This window comes from Moschus berezovskii, chromosome 5 (genome assembly GCF_049115385.1).
Source record: "Moschus berezovskii isolate FMDL1 chromosome 5, NW_MosBer_1.0, whole genome shotgun sequence".
Classification (NCBI taxonomy): Eukaryota; Metazoa; Chordata; class Mammalia; order Artiodactyla; family Moschidae; genus Moschus; species Moschus berezovskii.
This window is the reverse complement of record NC_142464.1, coordinates 111519610-111535838: the sequence shown is the minus strand read 5'-3', so window position 1 is coordinate 111535838 and position 16229 is coordinate 111519610. Positions and strand designations below refer to the sequence as shown.

Below are 16229 nucleotides of genomic sequence, written 5' to 3'. Positions count from 1 at the left end.
GACTTGTTGACTTTTCTTGACCTGTTGGCTCAGGAAGCCTCAGATTACCTGCCAAAGGCTGCTCCACCTGGGGAGTGGAGCCAAAGGGCGAGAATGATGACCATAAAAGGAAGCGCTGGGGCTGTGCTCTGCAGAGCCGGTTTCTGGCGAAGAGGCCTCCAGGGCACTCAACTCACCAGCCAGGAACTCCAAGTAAAAGGGGAGTTTGTTGTCGCTAAGTTGTGTCCGACTGTTAAGGATCCTCTGTCCATGGGATCTCCCAGGCAAGAATACTAGGGTAAGTTGCCATTTCCTCCTCCAGGGGATCTTCCCAACCCACGAATGGAACTTGCATCTCCTACTTTGCAGGTGGATTCTTTACTGCCAAGCCCTCAGGGGGAAGCCCTCAAGCCTTTCTGGATCCCATTTGTGGCTGAACAAGAGAAGCATGAGGTCTCCATGCTCCAATCCTAAACTCTATCGCCCTCTCCCACGGGGAAGCAAATCGACTTGGTTGCACATGGAGCAGAGCAAAAGTGGAGAAGCAGCCTCTGGGGAAGTTCAGGTATTTGGCCAGGATCTGCCTCTGCAGGAGACTCAGTGACACAACAAGGCAGACAAGTCCAAGCTGACCCCAAGAATGAGGGTGGAGACTGACTGAGAAGGCGGGTTATATTCACTGGGCTAAGTCCCGGGTGTTCATTGGAAGGACTGATGCTAAAGCTGAAACTCCAATACTTTGGCCACCTCATGCGACGAGTTGACTCACTGGAAAAGACTCTGAAGCTGGGAGGGATTGGGGGTGGGAGGAGACGGGGACGACAGAGAATGAGATGGCTGGATGGCATCACCCACTCGATGGACATGAGTTTGAGTGAACTCCGGGAGTTGGTGATGGACAGGGAGGCCTGGCATGCTGTGATTCATGGGGTCGCAAAGAGTCGGACACGACTGAGCGACTGAACTGAACTGAAGGATCACAGAAGAGCAAAATGCATCCACTTTTCCCCTTCTTTCTTATCAGGGAAACACAGGCTTCAGACTGGCCCTAAAACAGCTCTCCAAATGATGTTTTTAGGGTAACTAACAGGCATGAAGAAATTAGATGTAAGTGGTTTTAGGAAATTATAGGGATAACTTCAAACCCTTGATTTTGAAGGATAATAACCGGGAATCTCTATCTGGAGAAACAACCCAAGAGAAAACAGGCAGATCCTGGATAGAAGGGAAGGTCTGAACCAACCATCAAGCAATAAAAATGCACATTTCCCCACCAGATCCCATAATTTCCCTCCCCCTTCCTCAAAACACATATAAACCATGCAATGCAATGTGCTTCCAAAAGTGTACAAGCTTCTTGGTCAGTAAAGCAATTACTTAGAAAAAAGGAAAGATCTGACCGAATGTAACCTCCCTGTTCTGGTATTTGTCTAAACAACTGCTGAGACAGTCTAGAGTTTTATTTGAAAGACTTCTGTAAGGTGACTGAATTAAATGAGATTATCTATGAGAGGTAACGAAGGACAGAGTCACACCTGTAACTGAACAACATCATCTAGAAAAGTGCCTAGAGCAGGCTTAGCTCTCTGAATGTTTGGTGTGCTTTTAGAATTCTTTCCTTTGTACTGCGTTGATTATATACTGTGTTGTGCCTCTAAACTTCAACTTCTCTTCCAAGTCTGGAAAACAGGAAGCTTAAAAATTATATAAAAGAAAATATAAGTTCTAGTTTAAATTCTAAACTGTAATCAGGTTGAAGAAATTCTGTAGTTTATGTAAGGAGGACCATGTAAGCTCATGCCCATTTACCCTCATGATTTTCTCTACTTTTTCTCATGAATTGTCCCCAACCCACTCCTTTATAAAGTAGAAGAAGAAAAAAATACAGGTACACTTCTACAGGCATCACATTCGCTGGGTTCATCACAGCTGTTAGCCACCATTAACTCTTTACCATCATCTTCTCACATTTTTGAGTCTCAAATGGCTTCAAGGATCTGTTGCGTGTGTGTGTGCGAGCGCACACTCGGTAGTGTCCGACGCTTTGTGACCCCACGGACTGTATGGGATTCTCCAGGCAAGAATACTGGAGTGGGTTGCCATTTCCTTCTCCAGGGGATCTTCCCAACCCAGGGATCAAACCTGCATCTCCTGCATGCATCTCTTGCATTGCAGCCAGCAGATTCTTTATTGCTGAGCCACTGGGAAAGCCCCCTCAATAATCTGTTAACACTCTGAAAATACTTGTTAAATTTCATGGCAAGAAAGGGATGGGAAGGAGCAGGTACATTATTCAATTGCTCTCACCGCTTCTTCATGGAGCTTTTTCTAGTGTTCACACACGATATGAAGAACATGAACACTATCCAAATATGGAAGAAAGCACCCAAGCTTAAAAAGAGACCTGGGTGGGACTTCCCTGGTGGTCCAGTGGTCTGCACTTCCAGTGCAGAGGGCCTGGGTTCAATCCCTGGTGGGGGAACTAGACCCCACGTGTTGAAACTAAAGATTCCACACACTGAAACGAAGACCTAGCGCAGCCAAATACATTACATGTCATACATGTCAATGTACGGCAAAACCAACCAATATAATATTGTAAAGTAATTAGCCTCCAATAAATAAAAAAAAAATAGAGAGAGACTTGGGCTGCCCACGGAGCAGCCCCACTCATCAAAGAGGGGCAGCCAGGGGGCCCTGAGCAAGCAGAGTCAGGGTCTTTACAAGAAAGGGGGAGCCTGACCTTCACAGAGAGAACCCGAGGGTACGATGTTCAGCCTTAACACCAGCTGGAATCCCCCAGGAAGTAAAACCAACGACACGGGTACTCTGATTACGAAGTAACTACACAGTCAGCTGCTGTTTATATTCGTGAAGAAAGCTGAGCGCCGAAGAACTGATGCTTTTGAACTGTGGTGCTGGAGAAGACTCTTGAGAGGCCCTTGGACTGCAAGGAAATCCAACCAGTCCATTCTAAAGGAGATCAGTCCTGGGTGTTCATTGGAAGGACTGATGCTAAAGCTGAAACTCCAATACTTTGGCCACCTCACACGACGAGTTGACTCACTGGAAAAGACTCTGATGCTGGGAAAGGTTGGGGGCAGGAGGAGAAGGGGACGACGGAGAATGAGATGGCTGGATGGCACCACCGACTCTGTGGACATGAGTTTGGGTGAACTCCGGGAGTTGGTGATGGACAGGGAGGCCTGGCGTGCCGTGGTTCATGGGGTCGCAGAGAGTTGGACATAACTGAGCGACTGAACTGAACTGAAAGGCTCCTAAGTGATGTTTCTAATTAGTGACATAACTTCAGATCAGGAATTCCTAGATCCATGATGTCTAAAAGCACCACGCTGGAGAGATTTCTCAGTCCAAATCACTAGCTCTGTACAATCCTGCTGTGGTAACAAGCTTCTGCTCCAGAGCCTTAGGCACTAGATAATCTGAGGAGTTATCTGCCTATAGTGCAGGAGACCCAGGTTCGATTCCCGGGTCAGGAAGATGCCCTGGAGAAGGAAATGGCAACCCACTCCAGTACTGTTGCCTGGAGAATACCATGGACGGAGAAGCCTGGCAGGCTACAGTCCATGGGGTCACAAGAGTCTGACACGACTTGGTGACTAAACCACCACCACCAATCTGAAAGATACGAGGGGAGTGGGAGGGAGGTTTAAGAGAGAGGGGCCATATGTATACTTTGGCTGAAACCAACCCAACATTGTAAAGCTTATCCTCTAATTAAAAATAAATTTTAAAAAGCGGGGGGAGGGGGGGACCAGGCGTGCGCAGAGAATAGTTAAGTAAAACTAAGAAGAAAAAAGAAAACTACCAATGGGGATTGTGCAGGGTGGCGCTCATCCCTCCAGCAGTGCTCAGGGCTTTCCCAGTAGACGGGGATGTGCAGCCAGGGTTTGGAATGACTGGTTCAGACCCTGACCCTGTCACTCCCACAGCAAATAGGCAGGCTGTTCCCAAGGCCAGACTGCTCAGCTGTGTGCCAGAGCTTTAAAGCAAGCACGTACTTGCCTAAGATGAGGGGGCCATTACTTCCCCATCCTTTGCACAGGAAGGTGAATGCGCTGCCCTAGCAGAGCTCAGCCAAGGGCTGCGATAGCTGGCTTCCCTTGGTGGCGCTGCAGACAGAGCTTCTAGACTTGCGCTGGAGGGAGGACTGAGCTGCCAACCGTCCAGGGAGACTCCAGTTTCCACCTGGTTAGAAAGTGCTTTAGAAGCCTACACTTCTCCCCACTCAAGTTGATGCAGAAGGTCAGCCATGGAGACTAGACAATATTGGGGCTGGCCAAAAAGTTCATTTGGGTTTTTCCATAAGCTGTAATGGAAAAAAACTGAATGATCTTTTTGGCCAACCCAAGGTTATGGTAGCTGGGAGACAGGTGATAAAAGACTTCCCAGGAGGAGGTAAAAAGAGTGTATTTTTGAGGCTTTCTCGGGCATGTCAGGTGTAGGCACCATTTCCCTAGCCTGGTCCATCACAATTTTCTCCATGAAGTTCCACACTTCTTACATAAACACACTGTTTTAGAAGTTATCAGGGGACTTCCCTAGTGGACCAGTGGTTAAGAATCTGCCTTCTGATGCAGGAGATATGGGCTGGATCCCTGGTCAAGGAACCAAGAAAAGATTCCACATACCTTGGGGCAACTAAGTCACAACCATAAAGAAACCTCCTCTACCACAGCAAAGACCCAGCACAGCCAAAAAGAAGGAAAAAAAGAAAAAGTTAGCAGGCACATGAAAATGTCTGCTTTCAGCTGAAACAGCACTGCCAGTGCGCACACTCGATCCCATCCCCACTGGGCTCACCCGCCGCAATTACGGTAGTAACACACACCCTCACGGCTCACTGGACAAGGCACTGGAGAAACCATCCCCTTTACTATTTGGTAAAGTCATGTTATATTTTTAACCTCATGGAGTAATCAGTCAAGTCAGACATGACAGCAGGCTTCATGATCTTTCTGTCCTTGTTATTCTTAGCTCAACTTCCATAACTGAGAAGTTTTTTATGTATCTGCAGGAGTGTTAAACATTTTATTCCTTCTCGGCAGAAAAGAGTTGGCTCTTCTTGTGTCTTTCATTCTGAATCTTGGGTAGGTTGGTTTGGGAATGTCACTGGGGCAGGGGGGAATTCACTAATCTCTCATCACCCAGAAGCAGTGAAAAAATACATTGAGAGCTCAGTATATGTCCAAGTAAAGAGGATCTTAAATAAAGCAGGGGTTACTGTTTCATTATTATTATTATTATGTTTATTCCTGAAGTGAAGCTTCCAAACACTGTGCTAAATGACAGACTACTTCACAATGTACTCTAAGAGCCTGTATTACTCAAAAAAATGCCCTAACATCTCTGTAATAGCTCTAAAACTTTTTCCCACAATGCCCTGCTTATTATTAAAAGTCATTAACAGAGGTCATAAATTCTTAAATATGGTGGTTTCAAATTAACGAGGTGTTGTGTTGCCATGAGTTAAAGTATGGACGTAATATCAGTATTAAAAAGATCAAACCATAGGAGTAACATTTAGTGTGTATCACTTCTGTCAGTAAATCAGAATTAACATTTCATTTCATACAAGGTTTCAATTTCTAGAGGAAAACCTAATGGGCCAGCACCTCCCTGGTGGTACAGAGGATGAGAAGCGGCCTGTCAGTGCCAAGGAACACAGGTTTGATCCCTGCTCTGGGAAGAGTCCACATGTCACGGAGCAGCTAAGCCCATGCGTCACAACTACTGAGCCGGTGCTTTAGAGCTTGGGACCTGTTCTGCATGTTCTGCAATAAGAGAAGCCACCACGGTGAGAAGCCCCCACACCACAACTAGCTAGTAGACCCCCTCTCTCCATAACTAGAGAATAACCCATGAGCAACAAGATCCAGCACAGCCAAAAAACCATAAATAAAAATAATAAAAGATAAAACCGAGTGGGTCAGGTGGTAAATACCAATGTTATCCAAATAGATAAAACACGTACCCTTAAAGCTACATTATTCTAAAGCAGTATGTCCTTCTCAATGACTGCCTCATCTTTAGCTCAGCTGAAGTAATCTGGCATTTATTAGCACTTATCTATATGAAAGACTAACTGGCACTAGTCACAAAAGCAACATGGAATCCAAAGATTTCCAGCCTCTTCTAGGACAGTTCGGGGTTACGTGAACGTGATCTTCTAAGACAACGGAGCACCAAACACAGCCCCCGGTGTGCAGCAGGCATGGTCCACGCGGGAGGGGACGGTCGCTCTCACACACTCACCTTTCTCTTTTTGGCCAACTTGCTGGCGTTTTCTGAGCTTCTCTTCTCAGAATCTGGCTTCTTCCCTGCTGGTGGCTGTTTGTCTTCTGGTTTCTTGGGGCGGCTGCCCTTCCCTGGAGGTTGGGGTATCCGAGACAGGAGGTCGAGAGTGATCTTCACCACCAAGCTTTGTGGCGGCGGAGCGTCCCTGAGCGGGGAGAGCAGCTTGGTGTCTCTCGAAGGCACCGGGGGTTTGTCCTTGCGGCGGTCCTCCTGGACCACCACGGCCAGCCTGCAGCCACTAGTCCTGGCGCCAGCGCCGCCGCCGCCACCGCGGACAGGGCCCTGGCTCTGGGTCAGGGGAACGAGCGCAAAGTGTTCGGGGCTCCGGTCCTCTGCCGGCGCGTCCTTCGGGGGCGCCTTCGGGGGGCCGCTGCGGTGCTTCTTCCGGTCGCTGGGGGCGGGCGCCGCCGGCCTGGGTTCCCGGCTGTCTGTGGCGCGGGGCCGCCCTTTCGTCTTCACCTTGGGCTTGTCTTTGGAGGGCTGGTCCTTGCTGGCCGGGGCAGGAAGTCCGGGCGCGCTCTCCACCTGCAGGCCGGCGCGCGCATCCGCAGGCGCGTCCGTGGGCCGGGGGGCCGAGGCCTTGATGGGCTTTTTGGGCTGTTTGCTTCCCACGGTTTGCCGCTGGGGGGGCTCCTGCTGGGCAGGGGACTTCTGACAGCTCCTCTTGCCCGCGTGGGGGCCTTCGGAAGGGAGCCGGGGGGCTTTGCTGGAGCCTTTGGGGGGAGGCTCTTTGGACTCCGGGCGCTCGTGACCCGCGGGGTCGCTGTCGCCGCCCTTGCCCTTAGTGTCCGGGCGTCGGGCCGGGGGCTCCGTGCTACCCGGGGCCTCGGTGGGCACCGCGGGCTGGCTGACTTTGGTCAGCCAGTTGTCCAGCTGCCATTTGTTGGTTGTCGGAGGCTCGGGCTACAAACAAGGAAAAAGAAGACAGGGTTAACTGAGCAGTGACGATACTGCTCCTCTGGGTTAGTCACCCAGGGCTACAGGACTGTCCCCGGGAGATGCAGTCACTTCTAACCTAAGAATTCAGGTCCTTTTGATCCCGCTCTAATTACAGATTAAATCCTGTAACAATTAACTCTTAAAACAGTCTTCCCATTGTTCATGCTGCAGGAATTCCAGCTGTAGCAGACACTGACTAATAATAGACCATTAGATACTGACCACCGTCAACTGCTGAGAAATCTGTGTAATAAAGATTTTGTTTCACTGATAATTACAGTATAATTTAAACAGAATTTTCATTTTGACTTGTGAATTATCCTATCAGGAAATGATAGGAAAGAATGAAGAGCAAAAAGAATCCTTTCATCAAGGATTTTCAGGTCAATGAATAAACTAAGTCTTAGTGGTTATGGATGGGTTTCATGGTTTATCCCTTTTTTTTGACATACTCATCAATCGAAAATGACTTTCTTCAAGACTTGATTTCATTTCTCAATGTACTTAAAAACACTAATACATGACAGTTCATCACAGATATATGGTCTTCTGAATGTCAAATTTAACTTCTGGGTAAAAAGAACTAAGTGAGGTCACATTAGTCAACCATGAGTCCCCGCTTGGATTCTTTAAAAATCAAACACGAAGCCTTTTGTTACAGGTAGTCTGGTCTGAACGAGCACCTGTTTTTCTAAGAAACACAGGGAGGCCCCAGAGCACACAACTGAGAGCATTGAGATTATACTGATTATCTGTGCAACTCACTAGGAGAATAAACAAAGTCCCGGGCTTCTCCTGTTATCCTAACAGCAGATAGCGTGTTGAAATCTTTGCTGCTGACTACTGGTGCATCACATTCTCTCTCTCCCTGGGCTATTATTAGATCTCATTAAAGGAATGATAAGGACGTCTTTATCTCCAAAGTCTACTTTTATGTCTTGCACACAGTGGTGTACGTGAGATATTTATTTCGGCACTTCTATTGGTATCTTGGGGCTTCCTGGGTAGCTCAAATGGTAAAGAATCGGCCTGCAATGCGGGGAGACCTGGGTTCGATCCCTGGGTTGCGAAGATCCCCGAGAGAAGGGAATGGCAACCCACTCCAGTATTCTTGCCTGGAGAATTCCATGGACGTTGGTATATTACTGTACCTATAAATTTTATGTTCTTTGGGAAAATATTCATGTGTTAACAGAGTAACTAATGATTACTTTCTTTTTAAAGGGCAGTGTATCACTGGCATACTGCATGTTTTTCTTAAGATCCATTCTGACAGGTGGTTTGTATGACTCAATTATTTCCACAGCACTCTGGGAAGTTAATTAAAAGATATCTCACGTGGGATTTAACTGATTAGATTATGGATAAGGCGATCACTCCAGTAAGTGGATGATATTTCATAGGGAAAACTGCTGCTAACGATTTTCCCAAGGAGGATGTCCCAAACGATTCAACTCAAAGAAAATCAAACAAACAAAAAAAAACCATTCAAACATAATATATCTAAGATGTGTAGATATAATATAAAGGCTTTGGGGCCAGGAAAAAATTTTAGGGAATAAACTGGTCAGGTAGCTAGTTTGGGCTCAGCATAATGGTAGTAAAACAGAACTTAGAGGAACTCTAAGGAAAGAGGGCTACAGAATTTTGTTGTTGTTTTCCTGCTTAAGACAATGTATCTTCTCTGTATCTCCCTCCACTTATACCAACTCTATCCCCCATGCTCTCATTTGAATTTCAGAGCAAGGAGGGAGGGAAGAAGGAAGAGCTACCCTAACAAAGTCCCACATGATTTAAAACTGCACTCAATACTCTAACAAAACAGGATGGTTGTTTAGGGTAGAGAAAAGATCCACACCCAACGTCTACTTGTCAGACACTGTTTCTTGCAAAGACTTGAGGGGGTGGTAGTTCTAACCCACCGGGAAGGAGCCAAATCCTTCAAACGGTTTCTCAGAAAAGGTACAGGGAGCCCTCATCAGGGCTATGCTGACAACCCCACCACAGCCACGGACCCTCTTGCTCTCCAGAGGAATGCGTATGCATGAACCAAAAGGGGAGGGCATTCCTGGTATAAATAACATCTGCTCCCCTCCCCCAACCCCAAACAGGGCAGTTTAAGATGCATTTAGTAGTCTCTAAAGGAATGTCCTGGATACAGAAATAAAACACATTTTCTTCCACTGCGGTCCTAAAAATGGCCAGAAGGGAGGCCTATGGCCCAATTGCAGGGCAGAACTGAGTATGTCCAGACAAGGGGAACGGGTAGGGGTGGTCCTTTTTATTTGCTTACTATGACCACGCAAAATGGACAGAATTCCTTTAAGGCTAGGCATTATTTGAGTGCTGAGACAGGGGAAAGTTTTACAGAAGGGACTGATGAAAACTAGGCAGGATCAAGGTTTGGACTTTTGCTTTTCCTCAGTCTTTCCTCATGCCCCACCCCCCAATCTCCTAGGGCTGGCTCAACCCGAACACTGCACAGAAGAGGTACAAAACCATATGAGCCTTCTAATAAACGTTTGACTGTATGCCTCTTTACTTCTCACTTCTCAAGATGCAAATTCCATTTAGGATGAATTATTCTGAAAGAAAAGCTCTGAGCTATGCACAACATACATCCCCTGTTTTTGTAAAACAACATAGTTGTTGTGAGGGAGTACAACTCCAAGACTTAGAAGAAGAAAAACACACACACACAACAGAGAAGTGGCATGGTGTTGTAAGAATAAAAGGCTTCCTAGTTAAATGGCTATGGGTTTCAATCTTAGTGTTAATACTTCCTTACAGGTGAAAAGAAAACTCCCAACCTTCTAGGGTTCATGGTTATATCACATAATTTATGAAGTATCAAGAGCTTAGCAGATAATCAACCATGGTAGTTTACTACCAAAGCATTGGATTAGAAAGAATTAGATTAGAAAACTAAGCAGATGCTTGAATAACTGAGAATAGAAGTCATTTTTCCCTGAACTTTACTTAAGCAGTAAAAAGGTCGATGCGTCCCATATATTCTGAAAAGCTGAGGTTTACATGCTGACTCACTAAGCTGAGACTCAAAGTGGCTTTCCCCCAAGTTCACCACCAGCCTGTTGGCACACATATAACATTTCCTATCTCATAAGATCACTGGACTACTTCGTCAAATGAATTTTAAATGGAGACTTTTAAGAAGCGAACTTCTCAGCATTAAAAATAAAACATAGAGTGAAAAAGTTAAAAACTAGTAACTACGGGCTATTATGGAATTCATGGAGTGCTTGACTCAGTTTTACAATAATGCAGGTATTTATTTTAGAAGAAAAGAAAGGTTGTTAAATAACTTTGGGGAAAATTAAAGGTTTAAAACCTAGACAAAAACAGGTCTGAGGAAGCCAAGCCTTGGTATGTAACCAACAAAACCGTACTGAAGTCTAAGTTTGCACAGTAACAGAAATGTAAAATATGAGCCTATTTAGGAAAGCGAATTTTAAAAAGTAGAATGGGAACATCACTTTCCATCGGAGAGTCTCTAAATCTATTCTATTTAATAACCTCTTGAGCAGCAAGATACAACCACTGAGTTGGCCAGAAAGTTTGTTCAGATTTTTCCATCAGATGCTACTGAAAAACCCAACCAAACTTTTAGGCCAATCCAATGTTTCATTAATACAAATGCCAGATTAGTTTATCTTCCGAGTTTCAATTATTCAGCCAAATCTGTGCCATTTCCATTTTATTTGAATCAAATTTTATGATTTAATTGGATTCTCTTATCACAGTAACCAAACAAGCATGCAGATTTTCCTTCATGAATAAGGTGAGACCTAAAGCAAAGACCTTATGAACAGTAACCAGAACAAGCACATAGTTTCTCTGTAGAGAATATTCAGTATTTTTCCCCCTGGGGCATAGGAAAATTACTTCAACAGCAACTAGTGTCTCAGGAGAGAAAAGCCCCCAGAAATAGAGAGTAGCTTCTAAAATCTGAAAGGCACTTCAAGTGCAACTAATGCTGATCTATGTTATTCACTCCAAAAACATTTACTGAGCACTTACTTCTACGCCAGACATTAACTCATATCTAACAACAACAACAACAAAATGATACTCAGTTCCTTCCTCATCCTCCCTTGCCCTCAGACAGGGAGGGCTCTTCAGTCAGGACACCATCCCCAGACGTATTTGGTTAATGCGCTAACGCAGTGGCCTTGTTTTCTTAACAGCAGAGACAAATACTGAAAACTTCAACACTTTTTTAATCAGAAAGTCTCATTTCCTGGGATCCTTACCTGAAATACACAGAACACTTTTCTCTATACAAGCGGGTCTGGGTCACTAACAACGCCTTCCCGTGCAAACATTTTTTCACTGCTCCACTAAGTTTGGAAGAGACTGGGCAACTCTGTTAATTGTTACTACATTTCTTGTACTCAGCAATCCAGTAAATAGCATATATCCTCCAGATAAATTTAGTGCCTGAGATTTCAGTCTCCTCTGTTTATCTTTACAATACTTCCAGAGGGTGGTGGATAGGCAACTTGGGGCAGAAGGACCAAGAAAGAGGGCTCTGGCAAAACTACTTTGCCATCCATTTAATGCACAGGCTTTTAGTGATTCAAAAATAGAACCTCTGATGGCTTCTTTCTAGTTCACTGTTCCTGCCTTTTGCTAAAACAGGCTGCCTCCTTTTGATTGAATTCATGCATTCCTGAAATTTCAAAACGCTTTCTCATTAATATGAAAATAGCTGCCTACTGAAAACAGTCTTCGGTTCTCAAAAGGGAAAAGAATTCTCAATGAGTTGCTTTTCAGAACGGCTCTGGCAGCCACAGGGAAGGACACATCCTTTTCAACAGGAGGGAGAAGATCTCGCCCCCCCAAGCTCCACCACCAGATGCCTGGTGAGCAAGTAAACACAAACAGGAAAGCGCCGCCCCCGGAATGGGACGGGGCGGCACCCGGGCTTCCAGGCCCGAGGTCGACGGCGCCCCCGGTACCTCGGGAGCCGGGGCTTCTCGGGGTTCGTTCTCCTCGCTGTCACTGGAGCTGCTCTCGCTCTCCGAGTCCGAGGAGCTGTCGGAGTCGCTGGTGCTTTCCGACTCGGCGCTGCTGGAATGTGCTGAGGCCGCGGCTGCTGGCAGCGCCGGCGGAGCGCTGCGGGGAAGCGACAGAGGCAATCAGAGACCCAGGCAAGGCGGATTCCTTCCCTCTTGACTCACTCCGCTCTTTGCCCGCTCTTCTGCTACTCGAAAGAACAAGAGAACCTTGCAGGTCCTCCTCCTGTGTAGCGCACGGAACAATGCCCCATGTTATGTGGCAGCCGGGGTGGCAGGGGAGTCTGCGGGAGAATGGGTGACATATATGTGTATGGCTGGGTCCCTTTGCTGTCCACCTGAAACTGTCACAACATTTATTGGCTATATCCCAATACAACATAAAAAGGTTTTTAAATTTTTTTTAAGTTCAAAAAAAAAACATACACACAATATAATAACAACTAAGCTAAAGTCGCTCAGTCCTGTCAGACTCTACAACCACATGGACCATACAATCCATGGACTTCTCCAGGCCAGAATACTGGAGTGGGTGGCCTTTCCCTTCACCAGGGGATCTTCCCAACCCAGGGATCAAACCCAGGTCTCCCGCATTGCTGGCGGATTCTTTACCAGCTGAGCCACAAGGGAAGCCTAAGAATACTGCAGTGGGTAGCCTATCCCTTCTCCAGCGGATCTTCCTGACCCAGAGTGAGCTATCAGGGAAGCCTTAACAAAAACTAAAGCTCTATCCAAAAAAAAAAAAGGTAACCAACAAAGACCTACTGTGTAGCACATGGAAATCTGCTCGATGTTATGTGGCAGCCTGGATGGGAGCAGAGTCTGGGGGAGAATGGATACACATACATGTATGGCTGAGTCCCTCTGCTGTTCACCTGAAACTATCACAACTGTTAATCAGCTATACCCCAATACAAAGTAAAAAGCTTAAAAAAAAAAAAAGATTACCTTGTGGTACTACAAGGCATGACCATGATATATAATTGAGAGCAAGGCCTATCCATGGCGGCTCAAAAATCAGTGAAAACCCCTGAAATAGCTCACCAGATAATTGCCTAACAAAAGTCTGGGGGTTTTTTCTGAAGAACACTGCAAGCTATGTAAACTGCAAGATGCCAGCTGCTCCAGATCAGGCGTTGACAAACCATAGCCTGAGCTGGCTGCCTGCTTTTCTAAATAAAGTTTTATTGGAATAGATCCACACCCCTTTATTTTCTGCATCGTCCGGGTCTGCTTCTGTACTATAAAAGCAGAACTGAAGAGTTGCAGCACAGGCTTTATGGCCTACAAAGCCTAAAACCTTGACTTTCTGACCTTTTAAGTTTGCTGAGGCCTGCAATATAAAACTCAAGAAGTGGACTTATAAAAGAACAGCCAATCCATTGAAATGTCCCTGCATTCTTGATATGAGAACCAACTGCAGAGTGGACAGAGGCTGCTGAATACAGATGGGGTTCCTTTGGAAAGTGATAATCCACTCACATTTCTTGGGGAGATGATAAAACAGACCTTCTTTATGAGAGATCATCCCCAAATATCAGCTAAGTATCAGAGAGAATAACAGCTGTTAAGTTTTCAGAACAGGGCAAAAACTCTAGGCCTCTGAGAAAACATAGTGATCATACTACTGGACACACAAAGAATGGCAAAGCATATCTTAAAGCCTTGCCCGGATGGAATTAGCCAGAGCAGTGAATAACTACAACTGTGAAAGCCTCCAAATCTACCCAAAACATTTTCAAAATAACCAGTGTATTAAATAACGATATTAGAATAATGAAAAATTATTAGATAGTAATAAAATCACTAGTTGAGGTGATTTTGAAACAAACACTATATAAAAACAATGTTCTCATATCAAATTTGTAGTAGCTGAAGAGCCTAAGACAATGAGAGTCAGAAAAAGACACACTTTCAATACTATTCCTGCCTCTAATGTATCCTCCACTTTGCAGTGTTTTTTTTTTTTTCTTCTTCTCTTTTTTCCCCCTCCTCCACTCCTATGACAAAGTTAGGTTACTTTGTCATATTTTCTAAGTTGTTAGAAGCCAGGAGAAATGACTGAACAAAATGAGCTATAAATAAGCAGAGTTTATGAATCCTTAAGATCTCACATAATTAAGTGACCTTCCCCCACATTTAACAGGAAACTCAGCTGGATGAGAGGTTTTTCAGCAGTAAGCTTGTCTCAAAATGGATGACCACCTCTCAAGGGACTAAAACAGATACAGGGTAATTGAACTCTCTGTCCATAGAGAACAGGTACTGGTATATTAAATCATTAAATTCAGCAACAGAGGATATGGTAAATAAAGGTAGTTCAGAAAATTTCCATTTTCAGCAATGAAAGCATTACATTTTCTAAAATATGGTTAGCTGTTTACAAAGTGAAAAGGGTGCCATTTTCTGTCACACTAAAATGTACTGCAGTTCATTTTTAAAAAGCACCTAAAGCAATTGGAAAATCGAAACAGCTGAGAAGACAGCGACTATGGAAAACAACTTCTAGAAATAACTCGGCTTTAGTTTTGAAGACATAGTAAACCTGTCTCTTTCATAAAAACACTGGGCTCTTGAATATAACTTCTCAAATGCTGGTTACATAATACTGATGGAAGTGATTGAAGATTATTTTAAAGGCTCAAATTTTAAACATACAAAGCCAACTAAAGATTCAGGTGGACACAGGGACTCCTCTTTTATAAACAACCTCTCTAGGGCTGACTTACGCTTCCACAATATTAAACAGGTCCTTTCTTTTACCTGTGATCTTCCATCTCCTCCCATGAAGATGCTATGAAAGTACTAAATAAGACTAATTTCCCCATTTGGTAGAAAAAAGCAAACACTCTGTATAGATGGGGAGAAACCAGAACACAGTACCTTGGAGGTGCAGGTGCGAAAGGAGGCTTCTCTGAGGTCTAGACATTCATAGTACGGGGAAGAAGGACCAGGAAAAGAACAAAAAAACAGGGTGAGTGGCTCAGAAATACCGACGATTAAAGGATTCTCGGTATTACGGGGTGCACAGAACTTACTTGATCGCTGTCACTGTTCTCGCTGTCACTGAGCTGAAGGTCATCTTTGAGCATGCTGGAACAGGCAGGGGCAGAGACATTGCAGAATTTAAAATAACGTCTAAAAACTTTTTTTCACATATAAACAGGAAAAAGTGCTTAATGAAACAAGAGGGGCTGGGACAGGTATAACTTTTCTTTACTCACTAAATGCTTCATTTTCCTGGAAATGTTAAGTTTTACCATTTAAACACAGAAGCTTGTTCAGTCCAAGCTCCTCATCATTTCAAAGCTGAGTGTTTCACACATTCAGAGCATTAAAAGCAGAACTACAAGTTCTGCAAGGGGTTTGTTGCCAGCCCTGAGACTTAAGTTCCCAGGTCCACACAAAGAAAATAACAACAACAAAAACAGTACCAGACATTTAAAAATACTAGTATTAATTTAATACTTATGTATTATATTATTTCAATGATACTTATTAAATAAATAATTAAATAAAATATTATTAATTTAAAAGAACTATATTAATTTAATAAATATAGAATAAGATGTATGAAGCTTATTGAGGCAACTGTCACCAAACAGTTACATTACATCTCTGTCCAAAAGACATTATTAACATTGAACTTTTTCACACACACACAAACCTCTTCTTCTGTCTGCTTGAACACTAATCAGTAATGCAAATAGTACTCTTGTCTAAAAAATGATTAACCTTACTGCTATCACTCAGGGAGAAATATGAAAGAAACTCAGTTCATGTCCTCAAAGTTATATTAAGACTTATCTCTAGGCATTCAGGTTTATGATGAACCTAAATATCAAAAGCAAACATTTTCCAATCTGTACACGCTTACTCCGATCTTAGCCCTTTCCCTACCCCTGCTCTTCTTTACCTTCTTCCATGGAGATATCCAACATCAAAGGAATAAATCAG

At 44.4% G+C, this 16229-nt stretch overlaps 1 protein-coding gene across 9 annotated transcripts in view; it reads right to left on the bottom strand.

Moving 5' to 3' along the window:
* Window positions 1-16229, bottom strand: part of AFF1 (ALF transcription elongation factor 1) — a 198501-nt gene that overhangs the window by 21672 nt on the left and 160600 nt on the right. For all 9 annotated transcript variants that reach the window (XM_055434310.2, XM_055434316.2, XM_055434314.2 and 6 more), the window contains 4 exons: window positions 15311-15365; window positions 15156-15193; window positions 12216-12372; window positions 6256-7200 (listed from right to left, as the gene is read on the bottom strand). In XM_055434310.2, coding sequence (XP_055290285.2) covers window positions 6256-7200; window positions 12216-12372; window positions 15156-15193; window positions 15311-15365 — 1195 coding nt within the window. The remainder of the gene's footprint in view (window positions 1-6255; window positions 7201-12215; window positions 12373-15155; window positions 15194-15310; window positions 15366-16229) is intronic.